General features: G+C 42.6%; 1 protein-coding gene across 2 annotated transcripts in view; it reads left to right on the forward strand.

The window, feature by feature from the left end:
* Window positions 1–24564, forward strand: part of WLS (Wnt ligand secretion mediator) — a 134680-nt gene that overhangs the window by 77852 nt on the left and 32264 nt on the right. For both annotated transcript variants that reach the window (XM_023209713.2, XM_023209705.1), the window contains exons 4-11: window positions 333–494; window positions 1922–2058; window positions 5218–5386; window positions 6921–7018; window positions 7382–7445; window positions 9700–9843; window positions 11054–11137; window positions 17772–17925. In XM_023209713.2, coding sequence (XP_023065481.1) covers window positions 333–494; window positions 1922–2058; window positions 5218–5386; window positions 6921–7018; window positions 7382–7445; window positions 9700–9843; window positions 11054–11137; window positions 17772–17925 — 1012 coding nt within the window. The remainder of the gene's footprint in view (window positions 1–332; window positions 495–1921; window positions 2059–5217; window positions 5387–6920; window positions 7019–7381; window positions 7446–9699; window positions 9844–11053; window positions 11138–17771; window positions 17926–24564) is intronic.

Consider the following 24564-nt stretch of genomic DNA (forward strand, 5'->3'; position numbering starts at 1 on the left):
AGACAAGATTAGTAAGATGTGAGGTTCTAATGAAGATTAAACAGCCGAGAAAGGTGTTAGGAGATAGAAGGAAGGTGTCTCTGCTTTCTACGTAAAATTTCTGGTTCTACCTTGAATATGGCTGCTGTTGTTGTTTGTTTGTTTGTTTGTTTTTAGGTTGGGATAGCTGGGTGGACACCATGCCTCCAGTATGCCTTGTTGCTCTGTAACTCTAAGGTGTACCTTTAAGCATTAGCTGTTTCAAATTGGTGTTATGGGTCCAGGGTAACAGAATTCAGAGCCAGTCTATTGGAAATAGTGACCCTGCCTCAAACCCTCTGCTCTTCTTCCAGACCCCAGAGCATGAGGGCCGTTACTATGAATGTGATGTCCTTCCTTTCATGGAAATTGGGTCGGTGGCCCATAAGTTTTACCTTTTAAACATCCGGCTGCCTGTGAATGAGAAGAAGAAAATCAATGTGGGAATTGGGGAGATAAAGGATATCCGGTTGGTGGTAAGTGAATGTAATTGATCTTGGCCTGTGTATTGGAGGGGAACTCCATCTCACTCGTGGAACCTCTATGCCTCACCTGTCTCATCTGAGAAATGGGAATAATAACATACTCATGATGGCTGAGATAATAAAGTGAATTAATTTGTGTGAGAGATTACAGAAATGGAAAACAATGCAATTATTGTGCCCACTTAAGATTTTAAGTGGGCTTAAGATCACTTAAGATCATTATAATGATAAGATCATGATATAGTCATGATTGCATAATGAATAACACCAAGATAAAAGTACATTTTCTTTTTTATGTGTTTCACCTTGCAAGCACAATTGTTAAAGGGAATGGGGTGGTTTAGGTTCTTTTCATCTTATTTGTTTCATTGGGGAAAAGTTAGAACTTGCTGCAAGGAGGACCTTTCTTTTCAATCTCAACAAAGTCACAATAATTGGGTAAAGAAACAGAAAAGCATAAGAATTACCTGTAATGTCCTACTATTTAGAGAAATAGTCACTGTTCAGGTTTTGATATATCTCCTTCCAGGCTTTTTTTATACGTAGTAATTCCCTTACAAAAAGTAGGATCATGTTGAACTGACTTTTTTCCTTGCTTTCTTATTTAATGGTATATATAATATAAATTGGTGAATATAATATAAATATACTTTACAATATTGGTTAGCATTTTATAGAATAGATTTACCTTAACACTTACCAATTTCAACATATTGGCCATCTAGGATATCTGCAACTTTCTAATGAAAAGCTTCCAAAAAAAAAAAAAAATTGCTCATGTACTTAATCATTATCTTAGCATAGGGAAAAAGCTCTTGTAGCCCTAATAGACCAGATTAGTAAGATGTGAGGGTCGAATGAGGATTAAATGGCCAAGAGAGGTGTTAAGAGATAGAGGATATATCTGCTTTTTACCTAAAATTTCTGGTTCTACCTGAAATGTGGCTTTTTTGGGGGGTACACTGTAGGGGTGGTAGCTGGGTAGATATCACCCCTACACCCTGTAGGCCCTATTAATCCATACCTCTAAAGTGTACCTTTAGGCATTAGCATTTTAAAATCAGTGGGATGAGTCCAAGGTAAGATAATTCAGTCTCTTGGAAACAGTGACCCTGCCCCAAAGCCCCATGCTCTTCTTTCAGAACCCAGAGCATGAAAGCCATTACTGTGACTAGGATGCCCTCTTTATTTCTCTGGTCTCAGGTCCATAGCACAGGGCTCTTTTAATATGTATTTCTATTATCTCTGAGGAGAGGCCAAGGGTATATGAGGGCAGTGCATGCTATGAACATGAAAGCTCTTGATCATGAACATCTGCAGACAAGGTCTCCACTTACCTCTCCCACAAATGCATTTGCTAGTAGAAGGAAATGCTAAGATAATATTCACCTTCAAAATTATCACTGGTCTCTGCCTAGGGGATCCACCAAAATGGAGGCTTCACCAAGGTGTGGTTTGCCATGAAGACCTTCCTTACGCCCAGCATCTTCATCATTATGGTGTGGTACTGGAGGAGGATCACTATGATGTCCCGACCCCCAGTGCTTCTGGAAAAGTAAGAGCTGGTTTTGGAGTGTTCTTCAGGAATACTGGCTTCTCATGATCTGCCAAGCTCTTGCTTTTGCTTGTGTCCAGTTCAAGCAGCCAGTGTGCGACTTATGCCAGTGATGTGACCAGGAGTCATCCTGGACTCCTTTTTCTCCTGCAGCTTTCCTATGCAAGTTGTTATTAAGTTAATCCTCAGGGTTCTACCTCTCTCACCTTTCTGGCTCTTTTTAATTAATTAATTTAATTTTTGGAGACAAAGTCTCACTCTGTTGTCCAGGCTGGAGTGCAGTGCTGGGATCTCAGCTCGCTGCAGCCTTGACTTTACAGGCTCCAGTAATCATCCCATCTCAGCTTCCCGGTAGCTAGAACCACAGGTGTACACGCCCCAGCTAGTTTTTTTGTATTTTTTGTAGAGACAGGGTTTCACTATGTTGCCCAGGCTGATCTCGAACTCCTGAGCTCAAGTGATTTGCCTGCTTCAGCTTCCCAAAGTGCTGGGATTACAGGTGTGAGCCACCACACCCAGCTGACCTTTCCGGCTCTTTAACCTGTCTTCGCTCTTCGGGATATTCCATGGTCAGAATCAGATACTTGTCTGTGTTGTAGTGAAGAAACTGCCCTAAGCCCAGCTCCTCTCACTTAAAGAAAGACAGTGCTCCTGCAGATGTACCTACTTTCTCTCCACATTATTGACTTCTCCCTTTCTGCTGGATTCTTTCTATTAATATACAAACATGCCCTGCCATCTCCCCTTCTTAGATAAAATTCTCCCATTTCCCACTTCTCCCTGAAGCTACATACCCTTTTTCTGCCCCTCATTACAGCAATGCTTCTCAAAAACCTTGTGCATATATATGTCTTCTCCTCTGTTCTCTCTTGAGTCCATTCCAGTCTGGATTCATCTCCAGCACTTTACTAAAACTGCTTTTCACGGGATCACCAACAACCTTCATAGTCCAAATCCAAAGGTCATTTTTCAGTCCTTACTTTTTTTTTTTTTTACTCATCCCAGCATCTAACATAATTGATCAGTTTTTCTTCCCAGAGTCTCCCCTACCCTTCTGTTGGTCATTCTTCTTTGCTGACCAGCATTTAGGCTCCATTTCTGTCTCCTTCCATCTTTCTAGCCTCTTAGACGTTGGAACTGGGGCACCTGCTTTGGACCTCTTCTCTTTATTAGCTGTGCTTTCCTCAGGGGTGATCTCACCTACCTTCGTGATCTGAAAAATCATCTGCTCTCTGATGACTCTTAATCTGTATCTTTAGCCTCAGCCTCTCCCAACTCTGGACTCAAATATTCCAGCTCTTTACTTAATGTCTTCATTTGCATTGAAAATGTCACATGTACCAAGGACAACACTTGATTGTGTCCCACTTCCAACCTGTTCCCTCCCAGAATCCCCATTTCAGTAAATGGCAGCTCCATCTTTTCAGTTGCTCAAACTGGAAATGTAGCAGTGAGTCATCCTGTACGTCTCTGTTTTTCACACTTCTCATCCAACTCACCGGGAAGTCTCACCATTTCCACTGATGCCACCCTAATCTAACCCACAATCGCTTCTCACCTGGATCAGTGGGAACAGCCTTGCAACCCCTCTCCTTGCTTCCAACACGCGCCTCCCTGCAGCCTATTCACAGGATAGCCGGAGTGCCCCCTTTCCGGTGTTAATCATATCCTGTCACTCCTCTGCTCAAAGCTCTCCACTGGCTTTTCATCTCCTTTGCCCTGACCTATAAGCCCCTTGATAACTGGGTGCTTTCCACCTCTCATCTTGTCATTGTCCTCTCCAACACCTACCAGCCCCCTTTATTGTGCTCAAACCCTCACTCCAGGGCCTTCACACTTGCTGATCTCTTCATCTGTTCACCTTATGTAAAATCACATCCCCATTGCTCTCCACTCTCTTGCCTAGCTTTTTTTTTTCATGATGCTTATTCATTTATTTATTATCTTTTTCTTATACTCCCTCTCTCACTGCACCTCTATGCAAGCATCACAAGAGCACAATCCTTGCTTATTTTGTTCACAGTTACATTCTCAGCATCTCAGAATAGTGACTGACACATAGTAGGAGTTTAATAAATATTTTTTGAGTGAATGAATCATGTCACTCCATTGAGTGAATGAATCATGTCACTCTCTTCAAGATACATTTCAGTTTTCTAGTGGGATATGCAAGTTTCTTCATGAGCACAGCCCTCTTTGTTTCTCTGGTCTTATGTCCTGTCATTTCCTGATGTGCCACATGCAGATCCCCAAATGCACCAGGTTCTTCCAGGCCTCTGTGCCTCCATCCAGGCTCTGCCCTCTCCTCCAAACACCCTTTCCACCTCCCTTACCTTGACTCACAACTCAGCTCCATTCCTGTCTGTGTCAAAGTCAGAAGTCCTGGTAGCAGCCTTCTGTGCTTTAAAACTCTATGATATTCCTGATCCTGCTCTATTCAGTTGTCTCTTTATCTGGCTCCTCTACTAACTGTATCTCCCGTGAGTGAAAAAACAGGTCCTGTTCATTTAGGATTCTATAGTGCTAACACAATGCCTGGTACGTGATCTGTGCTTAATTAACATATGTGTTTCAAGGGGATGGAAAAAAGTATGAATAAATCAGTGACATAAGAATTACATTTTAATAGAGAATTGGCAGTTCTTAGTGTGACAGGGGAAGAGTAAAATAAAAGCTAAACAAGCAGTCAAGAGAATTTACATTTCAAATGTGTTTGGAGTCATGTATTATTGAAACAAATATGCTTATATAATTCATCATTGCTGAGGATAGCACAATAATAACGAGTGTTCTTAATGATCGGATGAATGGTAACCTGAATAGGTGAAAGAGGACAATTATATTCACTGAGGCCTGGGTGAGAAGGCAAGGGGACACAGACATTATAGGAAGCTCTTCATCTGCAGTGGTACCAAAGTAAAGTGTGGGGCATTAAGAAGGTCAGATTCACTTCCATAGAGAGGTTGGTGTAGCACTCTTTCATTCTGCAGCAGTGGGAACTACATAGGACATTTTGCATCTCTGTGCAGAAGAAATTGATCATATGGCTTCAGACCCAGTAAGTAACATCTCATGTCTCAAAACTGACTTCTGGGAATTGTTTGAAAATCTGCCCTCCAGATGAATGAAGTGGCTGTTCTGATATTTTCTCACCATCAGAGTCATCTTTGCCCTTGGGATTTCCATGACCTTTATCAATATCCCAGTGGAATGGTTTTCCATCGGGTTCGACTGGACCTGGATGCTGCTGTTCGGTGACATCCGACAGGGCATCTTCTATGCGATGCTTCTGTCCTTCTGGATCATCTTCTGTGGCGAGCACATGATGGTAAGAGCCCCTGCGAGGGACAGACGTCTGTACCAGCTGCTCCGTGCAGGCTGCCAAGCTGACACCTGCCCCCCTTTGCCTCTAGTCAGCAGTGGGTGAGACAGAATAAACTAGTAGTTACAAGTGGGAACTCTGGAGGCAGACCCCTCTGGTTTACATTCCTGCTTCACCACTTGCTGACCAGTTGAGTGGCTTTAGGCAAATGACATTATCACTCTGAATCTCAGGTCCCTCATCTATAAAATGGGATGTAAAGGCCTAATGCATGGGGTTTTTGTGAGAATTGAATGAGAGAATGTGAGTAACTTAAGATAAACACACACATTCTAATGATTAGTATTATTTCTTGCCCTTGAGCTTGAGTTTCTTGTCTGCTGGCTTCTGCCCTGCCTTGTCCTGTCCCCAGGAATACAGGTTAACCACCAGAGAATGTGGACCTGGCTCTTTCCAGCTGGCAACGTGTCCAGGTGGCCTAGTAACCCCTATTACTCGGAAATACAGACCTTCCTGGTCTCCTCAGTTTGCACAGACACCAAATCATATTTCAAGAGGGACTGAAGGTACCATGGTTAAAAATAAGAATGGTGTAGTCATCACATTGTGGCTAAGATGATATGCCAGCTGGAACTTGGTCTTCGTGTCAGGCACATGGGCTTCATAGCAGAGTGGACTGTTTTTAAATTCCATTATGGCTCAGTCATAAAAACCAGACCTCTGAAGTCCTGCCGCTCTTCCAGGAGAGCAGTCTGAGAGCAGAGAGAGAGAGACTTCTGCCTACTGCTAAACTGTCTACATTAGGGGGTCTTTCCCCATGAGGGGTCCTCCAGCAGAGATGCGCTAAGAATGAGGCCTCGACATCAGGGCCTGGGAGTGGAGGGAACTCGGTCCAGCACTAGGAAGCCAGCCAAGGATTGTCCACATGGAGCTGGTGTGGACTGACCCACCTGGGGCCCCGCCTGGAGGCTAAGATCATCTTTGCTTTTCCCTTTTCTCTCATTCTACATTCCTTCCTTTTCTTTCTCTTGGTGTCTTTCTTTGTCAAGGAGAATCATTGCTGGTTTTAATAAGGATGGGGAGAAAATATGCCTGTTTTCCTAACCATAAGAGACACACTTCACATATTTAAATGCTTTAATGTCTTTACTTTGTCTTCTGGGGATCAGTCACTTTTATAAACACAAGTTACAAGTCACATAGAAATTTAATTCAGAATGAGTTATTTTGTGGACCACAAAGTGTCCTCTGCCTGGGAGCTGAGGCCATTCTTTGTGTTCCCATGGCATCCTGTTCTTATTACTCTCAGAGCCCTTATGGCTGGGCTTTGTCATGTTCTGCATATGTGCCAGACTCCCCCACAGAGGTGAGTTCCTGAAGAAGAGATTTTCATCTTCTTTGTTCTCATATACCTAGAGTCTAGCATGGTGCTTGATACATAATAGGTGGTCAGCAGGTGTCCTTCGAATGCTGACTCTCCCATAGAATTGCTTGGTCTTCCTCTCCCCTCTCTCTCCCTTCTCAATTTGGTTTTCCTCAGGATCAGCACGAGCGGAACCACATTGCAGGGTATTGGAAGCAAGTCGGACCCATTGCCGTTGGTTCCTTCTGCCTCTTCATATTTGACATGTGTGAGAGGTGAGCAGGTGTTTGTGGGACACTGAGCCAAACTGTGCATCACCATGCCCACTCCTGTCACTTTAGGAGGAGTGTTGGAAAAGGAGAATGGTGGTCGGGAACCTTTGGTATAGAAGCATTGGACGTGGTCACATCCTCAGACAAGATCTGGGATCAAATCAAATGCACAGCTCTTTAGAGTTGCAAAATGTTTGGGCTGATGTATTCTACAAGCTTCATTTCTCTTTAGGATCTCTGTAACGTTTTTTAGCTTAAATACAGCCCTCACCCCTGCAGCTGAAAAGCTAAGAATACGTGAAAAGGAAAGTTCCCTTTTGCCTTTGTATTAATTAGTCTTGCTTTTCCATCTCATTTTCTTTGTAGAGGGGTACAACTCACGAATCCCTTCTACAGTATCTGGACTACAGATGTTGGAACAGAGCTGGCCGTATCCTTCCTTGATGGGTTCAGGGTTTTATTTCTTCCCCTAGCCACCCAGTCCCCAAGATCATTTTCTAAGGCTCTGCTGATGCTCCCCATATGTACTCAGCCAGGGCTTTGATTCTCAGGCCAATTATAACAGCACAATTAAGGCTGATAATAAGAATTACTGCTTGCTTTCAAGCCTGGGTGACAGCAGGCAAAATGAGAAGGTCGCAGCCCATCCTCCCAGCAGAGGGATCCGAGTTTCTGGGCTTACTGCAGCCTGTCTGAGTTATCTGTTATACACTGTTTACTGCAGACTGAAGCATGACTAGCTTTTCCCTGGAGCCATGGAGGTTCATCTCTGGGCCCCTGTGGGAGAACCTGTTTCTGAAATTGCCTACGTGCGAGACTTCTTACAGTGACCTTGGTGTGCTGGCAAATCACACTGCTGCTATTCATTCCTGAGACCAAGTGGAGATAAGGCTAAAGTGATTAGTTCCAGAGGAGTCGCTGAGGCTTCTGGTTGGTTGGCATAAACTCTAAGTCTTCTTCATGAAGCAGAAGTGACAGTCTTAGCTTATCCCTTTTAGGATGCTGGATTTAAATATTTTATCTTCTGGAATAGTATGTGAAATGCTCTTGGGAGACAAAGACTCTGCTCTGAAGTGGAGAGAAAGGCCTGGGTTGTATTCTTCCTTGATGGCTCATATCTTGCCGTGTGCTAAGGAATATGCTTTGTCTTGCCACGATGTCTATATTGGTTTCTTAGTGTCACAAGAACATTGTGAGCAAACTAAATCTGTAGTATCATTACCTCAAAGATGAGAGAGAAGCTCTACCCTTCCTCCATTATGCCACCACCAAATGTTAGCTGCACAACAAGGAGAATGTGGATAATGTTAAATCTAGTTCAACTTTTTAATTTTATAAATATGATGGCGTGAGTAAAATTTCAAGTCCTGCAGAAAATAACTATATTCCCTTCATTCCAGGATACTGTTCATTATAGGAAAGAAGGAGAAACTGCATTAGATATTATATTATTTAATGAAATATGCATGCCAAGTTCATACTTATTAAATGCTTTTAAAAATAGACAATTTGGGCCAGGTGTGGTGGCTCATGCCTGTAATCCCAGCACTTTGGGAGGCTGAGGCCAGCGGATCACCTGAGCTTGGGAGTTCAAGACCAGCCTGACCAACATGGATAAACTCCGTCTCTATTAAAAATATAAAATTAGCCAGGTGTGGTGGTGCAAGCCCATAATCCCAGCTACTTGGGAGGCTGAGGCAGGAGAATCGCTTGAACCCGGAAGGAGAAGGTTGTGGTGAGCCGAGATTGTGCCATTGTACTCCAGCCTAGGCAACAAAAGCAAAACTCTGTCTCAAAAAAAAAGGGCAGTTTGGGTAGAGTTGTTGTAGCGGAAAGGGGTTGGAATCAGGTCACCTGCCTTCCAAGGCAGCTCACACTACCCCAGGCCTTGGTGGTTCTCAGATTGACTCTAAAGGCAGGTCAGCCCCCCTAGTGGGTCTCAAGTATACTGGCAGCAACCCAAACTCCCATCTGTGCCATGTGTCCTTCAATCCCCATTCTGTTGGACAAGATTTTCTGTGGTGACAGAAGACTGCAAGTAGTCCTTCTTCCCTGGTTTCACTTTAAGACCTTCAAGCCCATGCCCAGGGCCCCTGCACTGAGCCCCCACGTATCTCCTCTTTAATTATGCCAGAGCATCTCAATCTCATTCTTATAACACTCCAAGGATGAGCCCAGTGGTTTCCAAACATAGTCATACTCGATGTCCTAGCCCCGGAAAATCTGATTCCATATATCTAGGGAGGAAGCTGGGGATCTACATTTGAACTCTTCTGGTGATTTTAACATGGTTTTTCATCTGATCCATAGTGACCAATATGTGCTTTATTAGTGCTTTTCAAATTTATTGTGTATACGAATCTCCTGGGGACCTGGTTAAAAGGCAGATTCTGATTCCTTAGGTCTACGGTAGGGCCTAGATTCTTCATTTCTAACAAGCAAGACGCCATTTCTTTGCTTACTTGGTTTAGAAAGCAATATTGAACACCTCCCTCTGTGGTACTATTGTGTCAAGAAACCTGTCACTGGCATTAGAATGTCAGGTTTTAATAATTTATCCCCTTGAAAATTTCCTATGTATTTGGAGACAAAACAAGTATTGCCAACAGACCTGGGGAGAAGTGCCTGGGCCCGCTCAGCTTGGCCTTGGCTAGCCCGTTGTTTCCTTTACTGGACACTACCAGATGGCCTTCATCATCGTGGCTGGAATCTGCCTCTGCCTCTACTTCCTGTTTCTATGCTTCATGGTATTTCAGGTGTTTCGGAACATCAGTGGGAAGCAGTCCAGCCTGCCAGCTATGAGCAAAGTCCGGCGGCTACACTATGAGGTGGGCAGATTTCTTGGCTCGTTCTGGAACTGGTGCTTGCTTATCTTTCCTCTTGATGTGTAAACACACACACCCCGGAGATAGAAAGCCTTAACTTTGAAATACACATTGAGAGATTCTCATGTAGGATCTCTGGGCAAACTTAGAGGCCAAATCTTACTCTGAGAAGCATCTAGCTGGCCTGTCTAAATCTTGGCATTTTCTGTGGTACAAATGTGTTTCCATTTCCAACAAGGAGTAAACTTGTTCAGCCAGTTCTTCAGCTTGGTGATGGAATGTAGGTACATACTAGATGGGAGATTGGACTATGGCAGAACTGGGATTTGGTTGGGATGAGGCTTTAGTCAAAGTTCTGTCCCAAAATCAACCCTGTCCTGTAATTAAACAGGGTTTAGTCCAGGTGATCTGATTTCCAGACTCTTAACAGGCCACATTCCCCTAAAATATCCAGCAGATGCTCAGACAGTTCAGTAATCTCTGTTTATAGATTATGTTCCTCATTCAAGAGAAACACTTAACATCCTCAAATCCCCAATGCAAGCAACACATCCTTGATTATCAGGGATCCCTTGGGTTCATGCCTAAGTGGCTGTCCTTGGAGAAACAAGCCTGATTCCTGTATGAAAAGAGAAGCAGAAACTACAGAACCTCAGAGTTTTTATATGCAGTAGATCTTGCACATAAGAGCCCCTGAATAATAGGCCTCCCTCCTTGAAACACAGGTTCTCTTAAATCCTGCTCTCAGGAAACCACAGGCACTTTCTAAGGCTTGCCTGTCTCCAGAGCTAGAGTGACATGAGAAAATTCAACCAAATCCACTTCATGTTGATTAATATGCACATTTCTTTTTGTTCATTGGAGCAGAATTTTATTACAACCACAGAAAACTTGGACTTGGTAACTTTGAACCCTCGCAGAGAAGCATAGCCAGCTTAGCAGGGAAATTAGCAGCCTCACGACGTGTTGTGAATAGAACTTCCCAGGCTCTCCTATCGCTGCTTTATGAGTGATAAGAACATAGGAAATATTTGACCCAAGACATTTTCAGCCACACTCACCTCTGCAGAAGAAATATTACTATGGGAAATCATTTTACTGTCATTCTTAGGGATTTGGTTTTACAGATTTCTTTAAGCTTTTTATAGATTTATATAGTGAGAAAAGGATTGGTAGCTGATGGAGTATTAAACTACTCTTTCTTTTCTAATAGGGGCTAATTTTTAGGTTCAAGTTCCTTATGCTTATCACCTTGGCCTGCGCTGCCATGACTGTCATCTTCTTCATCGTTAGTCAGGTAAGTGGACCCTGAGATGTCAAGGTGAGAATGTCTCTGCAGAGGTCCTCTACCCTGCACAGAAATCTGATAGAGCTACTGAGGAAAGGAGCAGAGAAGTCATAATTCTGGACAGCTAGTCAAGCCATATTTTTCTGGGTCTTGATATCACCTGGCCAAATGGACTAAACTTCCTCTTTCCATAAAACTTTGTAGGAGATAAAAGTTTCTAAATAAATTAAAAGCCTACAGCCAAATTGAAGGGCATGTATTTTATTTACTTATGAGAATAAACTTATCAAGCCCTGTAGCACAACACTAAAGCATAAATTTGACTCTGTTTTTATCTAGCATTAACATAGATCCTTATACAGTCCATCAGCTATTCCCTGTAATAATTATCTTGCCACTTAAATATGAAACGTAATTCAGAAGTCCCTTTGATAGCATCTTGTCTTTTTACTGGTTATTTCCAAAACTCAAAATTTTGCTATACTTGAAAATCTCAACAATGATAATAATTTAAAAATATTCATAACTTGTTTTGAAGGGTGGGAAGTACTCTTTAAGTCTAATATATCTATTATTCATTTGAGCTTCACAGAAATCCTGTGAGGTAAGTAGGGCAGGAATTGTTATCCTAGATTGCTAGAATGTGATATCTAATAGCTTTGGAGAAAGTTTTCATTAATGCTGTTTTCTAGCTGGATGGATTACTTAACAGTTCTAAGGTTTAGTTTTCTTATCTGCAAAATAAATACAACAGTAGACCCACAGAAGGTTGCTGTAATGATCACATGAAGTAATATTTACAAAGAAGGATGCATTCTGAGAAATGCATCATTATGTGAGTTCCTCATTAAGGGAACATCGTAGAGTGTACTTACACAAACCTAGATGGTATAGCTTGCTACATACCTAGGCCATAAGGTGTAACCTATTGCTCCTAGGCTACTAACCTCTACAGCATGTTCCTCTACTGACCACTGCAGGCAATTGTAACACAATGGTAAGTATTTGTATATTTCAAACATATCTAAACATGGAAAAATACAGAAAAAATATGGTGTTATAATCTTACAGGACCACCATCATATATGTGGTCTGTTGTTGACTAAACCATCATTGTGGCACCCAAATGTAATTAGCAGAGCACCCGGCACATTGTAAGCATGAATAGCTGTGTTCTTATGAATAGCAAGAAGGTTGAATGTCTTTCTTGCCAAAGGATGTGCAATAAGTTAGAGATCAGAACCCAGTCCTTCTGACTCTTTTGCCAGTGCTTTGTCATTTAGCCAAAATGGAGGACTTCAGCAGTGCAGATAGTCTCTTAGGACGCGACTTGCTCCATTCTGCTAGGAAGTTTCCCTAGTACAGGGACTCCTAACCATTTTTGTATATAGACCCCTATAGCAACCTGGTGAAGGCTACGAGTCTCCTCTTAGAATGTTTTCTAATAAGTAAAATAAAATACTTCGAATTTCAAAGGGAATCATCTCTATATATTATATGTAATATATATTTACAGTAAAACATGCTACAGGTATATTACAGATTTATATCTACAACTGTAATTGATGTGAAAATATCGTGATTCCTATTGAGAAAATCACAGTAGTACTAACACTGTAGGGATTTTTCTGCATCTGTAATTGAAGTAAACATCATCTTTCAGTTAGGGACTAGTGAAAATAAAGATATATAAATTTTTCTATTCTAGTTTATGGACCCCTTGAATTCTATCCAAGGACACCCAAGGGGACCCCAAGTTTGGAGCCTCTAGAACCTTGTTGTTGGCTGTGCCACTGGGGGGTGTTAGTGTTGCCAGCTCTATTGAGGTTGAAATGAACACGGAAAAAATAAAACTGATATACATATATGTTTTTGTAAGTTCTGTTCACCACATCTGCTTTGACCTATAACACTGCTGTGTTTGTATCAGGTTGTTTGTTTATAAAACCTTGGAAACTTCGCTTTCCACTCCACTCTGAAAGAGTTTTTTATTCTACCAGCTAAGGCTCAAACATCCATATCCAAACAAGAGTGTCTGAGGCCTGACTTCTCCCGTGGCTGTTCCCTCCTATGACAAAAATGCTTTTCAGTTCCTCCAGTCCCTCAGTAGTGCACAGTGGCACTTGACACAGCCAGGTCTGCAAGGCTGAGAGGGCACGGAGCACTTCCTTGGAGAAACAGAATCTCAAGGAAGATGGGTTGAGGCATAAAAGGCAATTTCAAGATATGTTTTCAGGAAGGCAGAAAGAAGGGTGCTTTTGGTCCTAAGGCCACACACAGGTCCTTGTGCCAATTTGGGAAGCTGACGTCATTCTCCCCACACTGCCTCATGTATGTCTTGCCTCTGTGGGGAGTGCCTTCCACCTGAAGTCAAGAAGGACTGATCCCTGAAGCAGCTGCGTGTTGCCAGGATTTAACCTTGTACATGTTTAATTTGTGTACTTCTTACAGCAAAGGAAGCCATCTTCCAAGGAGCATAGTTTGTGGCTTTTCTTTGGAGAAAAAGATTAATATTCTATTGCCTCAGTATTTTCTAATACAGCTTCAGCCTGTGGCTGGCTTTTTATATCTGCTGTGACAGTCGGCCCGGAGTAGATTTCAACTCTAAGGGGGTAGCAATGAGGCCTTTTGAATTCCATTAGCTCCTCACATTCCTCCTGCTGGGTTTTTTTTTTTTAAAGATTTATTTATAGACATCTAAGACATTTTCCGGCATAACTCTCAGTGTCCCAGGTACTGTATTAATATAGTCATCAGAGGATTTATTTTTTAATGTCATTTTGGAATGTCAGAGCAATGAGCTCACCTGAAAGGAAACCTATTGGGTAACTTTTTGAAATGGATCCCAGCCTTAGGTAAAAGGAATGTATTAAAACCCCCATTATACTCTCGGGCTTGCTGTGGGAGACCTTGCATTTAAGCCTCATGAAATATAATGCGAGGGGATCTCGCCAGGATATTGAAGCTCTGAGGCCAGGAATGAAAGGCGACGGGAAGCTGTGGAATGCAGTGACCTTGAGGCTTTGTAGCTGGGTACTGAGGTGCAGTCTTTTAATGCCTGCCATTTTAATGGCCTCAGTCATAGCAACCAAGAGATGGTACATCGCAGTCTGGTATTTCAGCCCCTTCCCTCTGGAAAATAAAGAGGTGTTCCATTTAGAGGTGGCGGCAGTAGGGAACAGAAGTGCAGTGCAGGGGAGAAGGTCACCGACCTTCATTAAGGGGACCCCCAGGTGTCTGACATTCAGGTCAAGCCACATGCAGCAAACTCCCAGAGAGCCTGTCCCCAGCTCTTTTGTGTGTGTGTGATCACTTCATTCTGTTACTTACAGAGGAAATGTTTCCGGTAAGAGAGCCTGGGTCTGGGATTTGGAAATCTTGTTGTTAAGTGGAATGTTGGTTGTCAAGACTACTGGGTGTAAAGGGATTTGACCTTCACTTGGCTCCAGGGGTATAATTGGGTGGTTTCACACAAAAGTAAATTGTTCAAATGTAAAATCAGGAAAAACAGGGACTTTTAGAAAGAAGACTTACGCAGAGGGTGAGATTTGGGAATTTTTTTTGGTGGGGGAGTTTTGGCGGAGCGGGGCTGGGGCTACCTGATTTTTCTCTCAAAGTTAAAAGGGGGAGACTGTTACCTCCGCCTTGGCATTAGTATGATTTTGGATTTACAAGGCCTCCTCTGTTGAGGCCGCTTATTGTGGTACATATTGGTGGGAATGTGCTCAGAGCTGAGGATGTCTCAGGCATGAATCATTGGGAGAGGAGAGGGAAAAACAAGCTGGCCATCAAAGGGTAGAGTTACACTATCTATACCGTTTATTTCTGCAGTTCAACTCTTTGCCCACGGCAGGAAACACCACATTTACAGATTGCACATTCACTAGGATGTGTAGTTCTGCAATTCCACTCTAAACAATGTGCATGTGTCCCAGAGCAAGTATGAGATGGGAGCAGGAGTCTGATGTTTCCTGTCAGGCTTAGTGTGTGCAAAGGCATACTATGGGCATCTCGTTCCAGTGGTTCTACTGTAAGTTTTTATTTTGTTTATATATCCAATTTATTTATACCATACATTACTATGTCCAGGATATACAGTGCATGCTATACAGATCTGAATATACAAATCTGTGTGTGTATGTTGTATTAGTAAGGTACATTATGGGCAATGAAGTGAATTTCAGAAGGAAATTTGACCTTATACAGTCATTGCCTCATGTGCTACCTTCAGAGCAGGTGCTACCTTCAGAGATCAACCCCTGTTTAAGATAACATTCCTACCTTTGTGTTGTATAATGGTTAAGAATACCTTCTTTTGGAGTCAGAGCCATGACTCTCTGACTGAGCAATCTTGGGCAAGATACTACATCTTTCTATGCCACAGTTTACCCATGTGTTGAATGGAAATATTACCTACCTACCTACCTCACAGCATCGTTAATAAGACTAAATAATGTGTTTCATGTAAAAGGTTTAGTATTGTATCTGGCACATCATTAGCATTGAACAAATATGCTTATCCTTGTTATGAATACAAAAGAATCTTAGCTTTGCTAATATTTGTATTAACCACTTATTTTAAATAAATATAACAGAAAGTAATATTTTAAATGGATAACACTTGTCACACATTGGCATCTCCTCTCATTTTTAAATTCAATTATTATGACTTGCTGTGGACTGCAATACTTTCTCTTTACTTTTCAGTCAAGTACTTATTAAGAGCGGTTGTTTCCATCTGCACTTTCTACCTCCATGTATTTGTCCTGGAGTCTCTACACATGCCTGTGCTTTACCTCTGTTCATTCAAACATATGTCTATTGAGCACCACTGTGTACCAGGCACACAGGTTGGTGTTTCCTTAGATGGGTCAGTCATGTCAATCCTAGCAAGAATCAATGTCACTGAAATTGTCAATATTGAGTATTTCCAACTTCTGTCACAGGAAGTAGGGTCTATTACTAGCCCTTCCCTGAGCTGAAGAGTCCACTGCCTTAACAGAGTAGAAGAGCTGCCATATTGCCATATTCTCTCTTGTAGCTAGGAAGGATGGCAGCCTAGCCTCCCTCCTTCATCACATACAGAAGAGTTCTCTGTGTTATGACAGCAGGTACGTGTATTTCTGGAAACTATCTTAATGCTTTCTTTTCATTTCCATTATATGCAGTAAAAATCATAAGATGCTCTCAGTAATATAGTTTTTATAAAGTTAGCATATTCTGCACTTAAAAGTAAGAAGAGCGACATTTGGAGACATTTCTAAGAAGTCCTAAGTAGCTTGAACGCTGGTACATTGTCCTAAAATTAGTAATGGTTATGAAATCCTTCTTTGCCAAAAAAATACTTCTGGTCATTTTATATAAAATGCATTATTTTCCAAAATAAATAAGAGTTCATAATGGTGGTTTGTTTATGAGTCACAAAAAGTGAAGAATTACGTGTCACCAAGGCCAAACTAAAACTGCCGGGTCTATAATTGGTTAATGTGGTTAACTGACACTCCTGGTCTTTCAGAAGAAAATACCTATACTTAGACCTTAATTTGGCCTAGGGCCCCAAATGGGTTATGGATTATACAGAAGATAATGAACATAGACTCACTGTATCATAAACAGGCAATGAAATCCACCTGCTTGTGAAAGTTCTTAACATTTCAATCCAGCCTGCCATCTTACAATTTAAAAGTGATTCCTAGAGAAGGTTTATACAATGCAGCCTCATTCGGCTGTCAAAGGAACATTTATCCAATACTTTCTTCTATTTCCATCTTAAGTATCCTGTAGTAAGCAGAAGTGGTCCAAATCATTTCATTTGTGTCAGAGCTGGGCACAAATTAGTCACCCAGCTCTGCAGCTCTGTTGACAGTTCCTAGTGTAATCCATATATCTTTAGGCAGCCCTTAAGACAATTACCAAATCATTAACACAAACAAAAGCAGCTTCAAAACATCTCTTGCAGAATTTCAAAGCATATGAAAGCTTCATAATTATCTTCATGAGTGGCTTACTTCGAGTGATGTTATAGGAATAACTAATATTTACTGAGGGTTTACTGTATGCCAGGCAGTTTCTAGAAATATTTTTACTTAATTCTCTTCAATAACCTGTAAGCTTTTATTTTACACTTACGGACACTGAAGTTCTGAAGTTTGGAGTCTTCATCTTGTCTTACATTAAGCAGAGTGAATGGTAGACACTGGATTTGAAATAATCTATGGTGCATCAGGTCCTAAAGACGTGGCAGCAAAGAGAACTGGTCTCTACCTGCAGGGAATTGGCATCTAGCTGGGCAGACAGACAGCAGAGGAGGAATTATAACTGTGAATAAGTGATGGGCTCAAACACAGTTTGTTCAACTTAGGAATAGCAATGAATTGCTGTTTTTAGGAAGAGACACTCCCCAGGTGATACTAATGTGTAGCCAAGGTAAGGACCACTGTGCCTGACACATAGCTAGAGAACCTTCAGTTGACCTTAATTTTACTGAAATGATTCAGATTAAAATATGGAGTCTTACATGGCCCTTCATGTTTCCCATATGTAGAAGAGACTTGGTTTTCATGTTGGCTGGTTCCTTTATTGGTGTTATGTTTCTTCTGTTTCTTCTCTGTTTCAATTGAATGTTACCATCCTTTCTCCGCAGGTAACGGAAGGCCATTGGAAATGGGGTGGCGTCACGGTCCAAGTGAACAGTGCCTTTTTCACAGGCATCTATGGGATGTGGAACCTGTATGTCTTTGCTCTGATGTTCTTGTATGCACCGTCACATAAAAACTATGGAGAAGACCAGTCCAATGGTGAGTTTCTGTCTCTTTAGAACAGCTTGAGTCAGGATAAATAGGCTTCTGTCTTTACAAGATTTAAGTGGCTAAAGCTCTGAGATTTCCAGTGAAGCTTTCCCTCCAAGTATACTCCTCACACTGGGAGACAGTGAATGAGCACCCAGGGGACTCAGGGCCATAAGATAAAAAGCCCACACAAGCCAGATCTTTAAGTCCTCATTTTTAAATCTCTAAAATACATTGAGAATATTGCATGCTAGTCTAAAATATGTCTTGATTTTAGTACAAGAGTCAGATTTACTTTCTTTACATTTTTGAGCACAATTGACTGTTGGCAACTATGCCGTGTTCATTCCTCCCATTTGAGAAGCAGAATCCTAAGATATCAGGTGGAGGGAGTCTGGGCCCTGAGAGCTGAAGATGGAACAGGCTTCATTTTTCTTCTGCCCATTTTTCTTCAAGGTGATTTTTGGATGTATGTCTAAACCAATAGCTATTCTCCTGTCCCCAGAATCTTCCTGTCCTTCAGTGCTGGTGCATGCTGCCTTTTTATATTTTATAATCACGGAGCACTGAGACGTGGATGCTGCAAGTAGCCTTAGAGAATCCAGTCATTTTATAGATAAAGAAACTGAGGCCTAGAGAAGGGAAGATGTTGCTCAAGGTTTCTTCACTAGCCACGGCAGACAGAAATGATTAACACTGTCTAGGCCAGTGCTGTTAACAGGTAACAGGTGGCCTGATAAACAACTGATCTAGTAGATGCTTTTTCTGTTTGGCTTCAGCCTTATTCCTCATTCCTTCTCTTTTTATACCTGCTTTACTCTACCCATGCACTTGCTATTCCCCAAACATAGGAAGCCCTTTCTCAAATTAGTGCTCTAGTGCCTTTCACTCTGCCTTGCAGTGGAGAAACCAGGGTAGCAGCCCCCCAGAGCCAAGGGTTGGCCTCACTTTTAGGAAGTACTCAGTGAGTGTGTGTTGCATGAGTGGACTGCACATTCTACCTCCATCTGGGACTAATGAAACTCTACTCTTCTTTTGGGCCCAGTCGAAATGCAGCATCTTCTTTAACACCTATTCCCAATCACCCCAATTGGAATCCAGCAAATGACATTCAATGGAATATTGTCTCCAAGATATGTTGATAAATTTAGGTAGTCAAACATGCTTAAGAATGATTGAGTTGATCGGCACTAATAAGACTTTACACTGCAATATATGTTAATGCCTTTAGTACATTAATTTATACTGTCAATCTTCATAAAGCGGAGGGCAGTAACAGCATTTTCCAGAATTATTAGATCATTTGGCCCTGGCACCCTTTCTTCAGGCGGTGTATCTCTTGAAACTGTTGTCCTAAGGAATATGCCTAGGGGATTGTGAGTTTACTTTTCACATGACATTCACTGTGTAGAGGTGGCAGATGAGTCGTCTGTGCCTTTATGCTCCTGCTGGATCGTCGACTCCTTCAGGGCAAGGACTAGTTCTTAAGGATACTTTTAAAATGTTGAGTGAATTAATGCTTTAGAAGGAAGAGTTTTAGATTAGCCTTCAGTGATCTTGTGGGGAGAAGGCATGGGGGTAGTAACTTGAGAGATGAGATGAAGAGGAGCAGGAGAGGAAGGCATCTGTGCTGGGGGTCAAGGGACGTTGAGTGGTCTCAGCCACCGTCTGTCTTCATCCTATATTTGCCACATCCATGCGGGAGCATGCTGGACATGAGTTTCCCTCACCCCTTGACCTCTTTGGAGTAGACATATTGTCACAATCAGTTTCAAACCCATCTCTGGTCTGAGGTGAGAATACAGAGCATTTACTTACCTACCCCCTGCCCAACTTTGATTTGACTGACTGTTTTGCTAGAAGGCTTGTGAGCTAGGCAGCCTTCTTCCTTTCCATTTCTAGTAAAAACACCACCGAGTGGTGTTTTTACTGTACCTGTGGAAAATGGGAGCATGCAACCTCTCAAGCAGTGGACTTCCACAACACCAGCAGCAAGCACTGCCGCACTTGGGGACAAGAATCTTGATTTCATTCCATGGTCATCCTGTGGGACATTGGAGGAAACCATGTGGCCTTGTCCTTGATGTGAGTAGGTAGAGTTTCTACCTTCCAGAGAAATACCACTTAAAGCAATGAATGGCTGGCCTTCCTGGATGATGGAATGATAATACCAGTGGAAAATAATTATCAAGTATTGACTGTGTGCTACAGCACTTTATGTACATAAATTCTTCTGCTTGTTTTTATTGTGTGACTGTTGGCAAACCACTTAACCCTCTGTCTACCACTGCTCCCAAATGTAAGTGATCTCCTAAAGTCCTTTTGAACTATGAATTTCTATGGTTAGGCTGTGTGCAATGGCTCACACCTGTAGTCCTAGCACTTTGGGAGGCCAAGGCTGGAGGATTTCTTGAGCCCAGAAGTTTGAGACCAGCCTAGGCAACATAGTGAAACCCCATCTCCACAAAAACAAAACAAAACAAAAAACAAAACAGTCAGGCATGGTGGTGTGCATCTGTAGTTCCAGATACTCAGGAGGCTGAGGCAGAAGGATCCCTTGAGCTCAAGGGGTTTGAGGCTGCAGTAAGCCATGATTGCACCACTGTACTCTAGCCGCCTAGGTGATAGAGGAGGCCCTGTCTCAAAAAAAAAAAAAAAAAAAAAAAAAAGAAAAGAAAGTCCATGGTTGTCCTTCTTCCTATTAGCAGGGAAGGGGCAGAAGAACACCTCTTGCCACTAGTTGGCAGCCTGGGGGTGATATTTGTCATAGGTGAGGGATTTCCAAACATTGGTGGGAATGTGTCCACCCTACACAGTAGCTGCTCTCCTAGGCTTGAAATGTTGCAGTTGAGAAAAGCACTTGACTCTCCCTCCTCAGAGTTTTCCATGGAAGACAGCTTGATCTGTAATTTCATGGAAAATTTGCAAATAATTCTCAACAAGAGGTCATATCCCCTGAATCCATTGCTAAGGGGGTGTTTTTAAATGTTCATAGTTGTTTTGGTTTGTCACTCTAACTGGGATATGCCTTTGACATTTAGTGTCCAGATTCTAGGGGGTGCTATTAAATGTTGTTCAATAGGCAAAAAAGGCTCTTGTCATAAAGAAATGTCCTGCCTGAAATGCCAAGTAGAACCTCTGTTAAAAAACATTCTTCAAGCAGTTTAGTGGGCAAACTCTCTGGGGACCATATGCTGATCCTAAATACAGAAGTCGTAAGATTTAGCAGTTCTCCTTTGGTAACATGATCATCTGTGACTTCCCAGCACCCCCGTGAGCCCCTGGCAGCTTGTGAGCCCTTCCCTTTCCTGCATGGTGCTGTGACCTTGTGCATTTGGAAGGGGTCTCTTTCATGTTGGGCACTCTGCTCATTTTTCTTCTCTATTTTGTTTCACTTTTCATCTCTTCATCTGCCACCAGATCACACAATGTATCTTAGGAATTTCAGAGCGTTTGCCAAGATTTTGAAGTTCCTCGGAAAGACATAGCTTGGAATATTATGTGGAAACCTCAAAGACGAACTCTTGCAAGGAAGGATACATGTGTCTTTACATTCTTTGAGTCTCTGGATGGCATTCCTTCTCCACCTCCAGCATTCCCACGCTCTTTTTCCATTATCATGGGAAGTTTTTATTTTTAAGTTGGCTTTGGCCTTTCCCACGCTATTTCTTTCTCTCCTTTGCTTTGAAGCTTCAGAGCTAGGAATTCAGATCTCTTGGTACAGAGAGTGAATCCCAGGTGTGTGGGGCTTCAGCCTTTGTTAGATGCATCCTGGACGGAGCACAGACAAGCAGTTTCTGATACCAAAGGCAATAAGAAAAGGGAAAGAATCTTTGATGGAGGTTGTTTGGTATGTGAGTTGGAGGGCCATGCCAAGTGTCAGGAGGAAGTAGAAGTGGGTAGGAAGGAAATGGAATCATTGAGCATTTCACGATAGACTTTTTCTTCTCTCTTTTGGTCATAGAATGGACAGAGAAGAACAAAGTGGGCCACAGGTTCAAGACAAGATCACTTTCCAAAGAGCATTTTCTCGTGTATTTCTGTTTCTCTTTCATAGTGTGGATCAGAAAGTGACTCTTTACACCTGAACCACTGAGCCCCTCAGTACTTAGCTCACACGTCATACCTTCATTCCTTAGTACTTAGCGTTTGCCATCTTGAATAAGATGGAGTGAAGTGAAGCTCAAAGGTAGTGACAGAAACCTAGTCCTTGCTCTCAAGGAGGCTTTAGCCTGGTCTGGGGTACAAGATTTCCTCATCTACCTCTCGAAAGGTGGCAGGACAACTCCACCTGGCGTGTTTTCGCCAGCACCTAGGTGCTGTGGGAGTGTGGTGCCACATTCTTTGTAGCCACAGGCTTTCATGGACTTCCCCTGGGTTCCTTCCTATTGGTTGGTGGACCATAGTGGCAGTGAATATGCAAATTCATTCACATTAATCATTTTATTTATATGTACATAGAATTATATGTGTAATCATTTTATGGATGTATGTGTGTCTGAGTATACACACACACACACACATGCACATATAGATTTTTAAATTTAGCAAAGATATTTTAGTTACTTTTCCTTCAAGGAACACTTGTATTTTCTGCCCTGGTGCTGCTGTTGCTGTTGCTGCTGCTGCTGCTGCCTTTTCATGACAGTTGTTCTTTTTACCTGTTGCCATAACCAATTTGTGAATCATTCTGGATGTCTTCCCAGGCAGATATGAATGCAGCAGGCTAAAGTGAACCCTCTGCTCGGAGCAGAAATACCACCTCCCAGGGCTCCAGCAGCAAAGCTCTGCACACATGAAAAACTGTCCAAACCCACTCAACCACAATTCAGGTGGGAATAAGAAGCTGGAGCTGCTTATGAAGTCAGACAACTCTTGATAATAGCTTTGATTTTTGTGTTCTTTTGATTATAAAATTCTTGTCAGAATGTTTTTAAAAAAGAAGTGAGACATAGAATTCCCAACTAGATGACTGTGGCAGAGGGAACACCAAGACGCCCTCACTGCCACCATTCCCTCCTATTTCTGTTCACACTGAGCATTTTCTGTCTAATGTGCCCACTCTGCTGGGAGCAAAAGCGGCAATGCTGGTTCCGTGTCTTGGCAGCTAGCTACTGTGTGATGTCAGTTTTACTTCTGGAGGCTTCTGAGGTCTCCTGCCCCTTGTTTCACAGGAAAGATGGCTTTGGCTTTTGTTGTCTCAGTAAAGGGTTGGATTAAGTCCTGAGGCCCTGACAGTGGTCGCCCCCTTTTATTGAAGCCATCCCCCTGATTGTACGTTGGATGATCTGCCCATGGCCAACTGGGCTTCTTGATGTCTGTGAGCACTGATGGAATTGGTCTTGTCACATGGGCTGGACCCAGACCCTAAAGCAGGTCTTAAAAGCCTTTCCCCATTCCCCAGTGAAGGTGGGAACCAAGTGATGAACCCCGTCACCAGCCTGGCACCCCTTGCTCAGCTGCTTGTAGTCAGGTGTCTTCTGCCCCCTGCCTCTCCCAGGGCTATTGCTCTGCCAGTGACCTGACTTTTCCTGGCCCAGTCAATTAAAATCATTTTTTCTGAGTCTTAGAATTCCTGTCACCCCACCATGATAGGGACATCTCAGTTACCTTCTTGGGAAGAACCTTCAGCTTCCTCAATGTTTGCTAGAGTTGCTATACGAATACCACAGACGGGGTGTCCTAAATAACAGAAGCTTATTTTCTCACAGTTCTGGAAGTTAGTCTGAGATCAAGGTATCACCACCGCTGGTTTCTTCCAAGACCTCTCTCTCTGGTTTGTAGATGGATACTTTCTCCCTGTCTCACCTGGTCTTCCTTTGTCTATATCTGTATTCTGATCTCCTTTTCTTTCAAAGGACACCAGTCTGTTGGAGTGGGGCCCATCCCCAGCTGACCTCATTGTTACTTACTTCTTTAAGAAGGCCCTATCTTGAAACACAGTCACATTCTGAGGTTCTAGGGGTTAGAACTTCAATACATGAATTTGAGTGTTTGGGGGAGATACAGTTCAGCCTGTAACACCAAGATTTTACCCCCAAATGAAAAAGTTTTATTGTGTTCTTCTCCCACCTGCAGTTACTGCCTAGCACTAAATGTCTGGAGGTACTTTGGAGGTCCAGGGACAATGGCTCGCTCCAAGCCTGGAATAAATGACCTCTGGGGTTGACAGGCACTGAGAGACTGCTGGACCCAGGGTTCCTAACCCTGCCCACCAAAGCCACTCTGCCCCATCTCCCGGAAGGCATCCTCAAAGCTGAGCTATCCCAAGGCACACTTGTTTTCTAACTGAGGGTGTTTTCCTAAATGCCAATGGGGAAGAACACCAGTGCCGATATGCTAGGCTAGACCCAGCCATGCAGAGCACAGAGGAGCTGCCCTTGCCGGCACCAGGGGAATCTTTGGTGGGTGTTTTGGGCACTTACTACATACCACATACTGTTCTGGGTATTTACTTTCTTTAAAAAAAAAAAAAAAGAACAGGCCAGGTGCAGTGGCTCATGCCTGTAATCCCAGCATTTTGGGAGGCCGAGGCGGGTGAATCACAAGGTCAGGAGATCGAGACCATCCTGGCTAATGCGGTGAAACCCCATCTCTACTAAAACACACACACACACAATTAGCTGGGCATGGTGGCATGCACCTGTA

This window comes from Piliocolobus tephrosceles, chromosome 1, assembly GCF_002776525.5.
Source record: "Piliocolobus tephrosceles isolate RC106 chromosome 1, ASM277652v3, whole genome shotgun sequence".
Lineage (NCBI taxonomy): Eukaryota > Metazoa > Chordata > Mammalia > Primates > Cercopithecidae > Piliocolobus > Piliocolobus tephrosceles.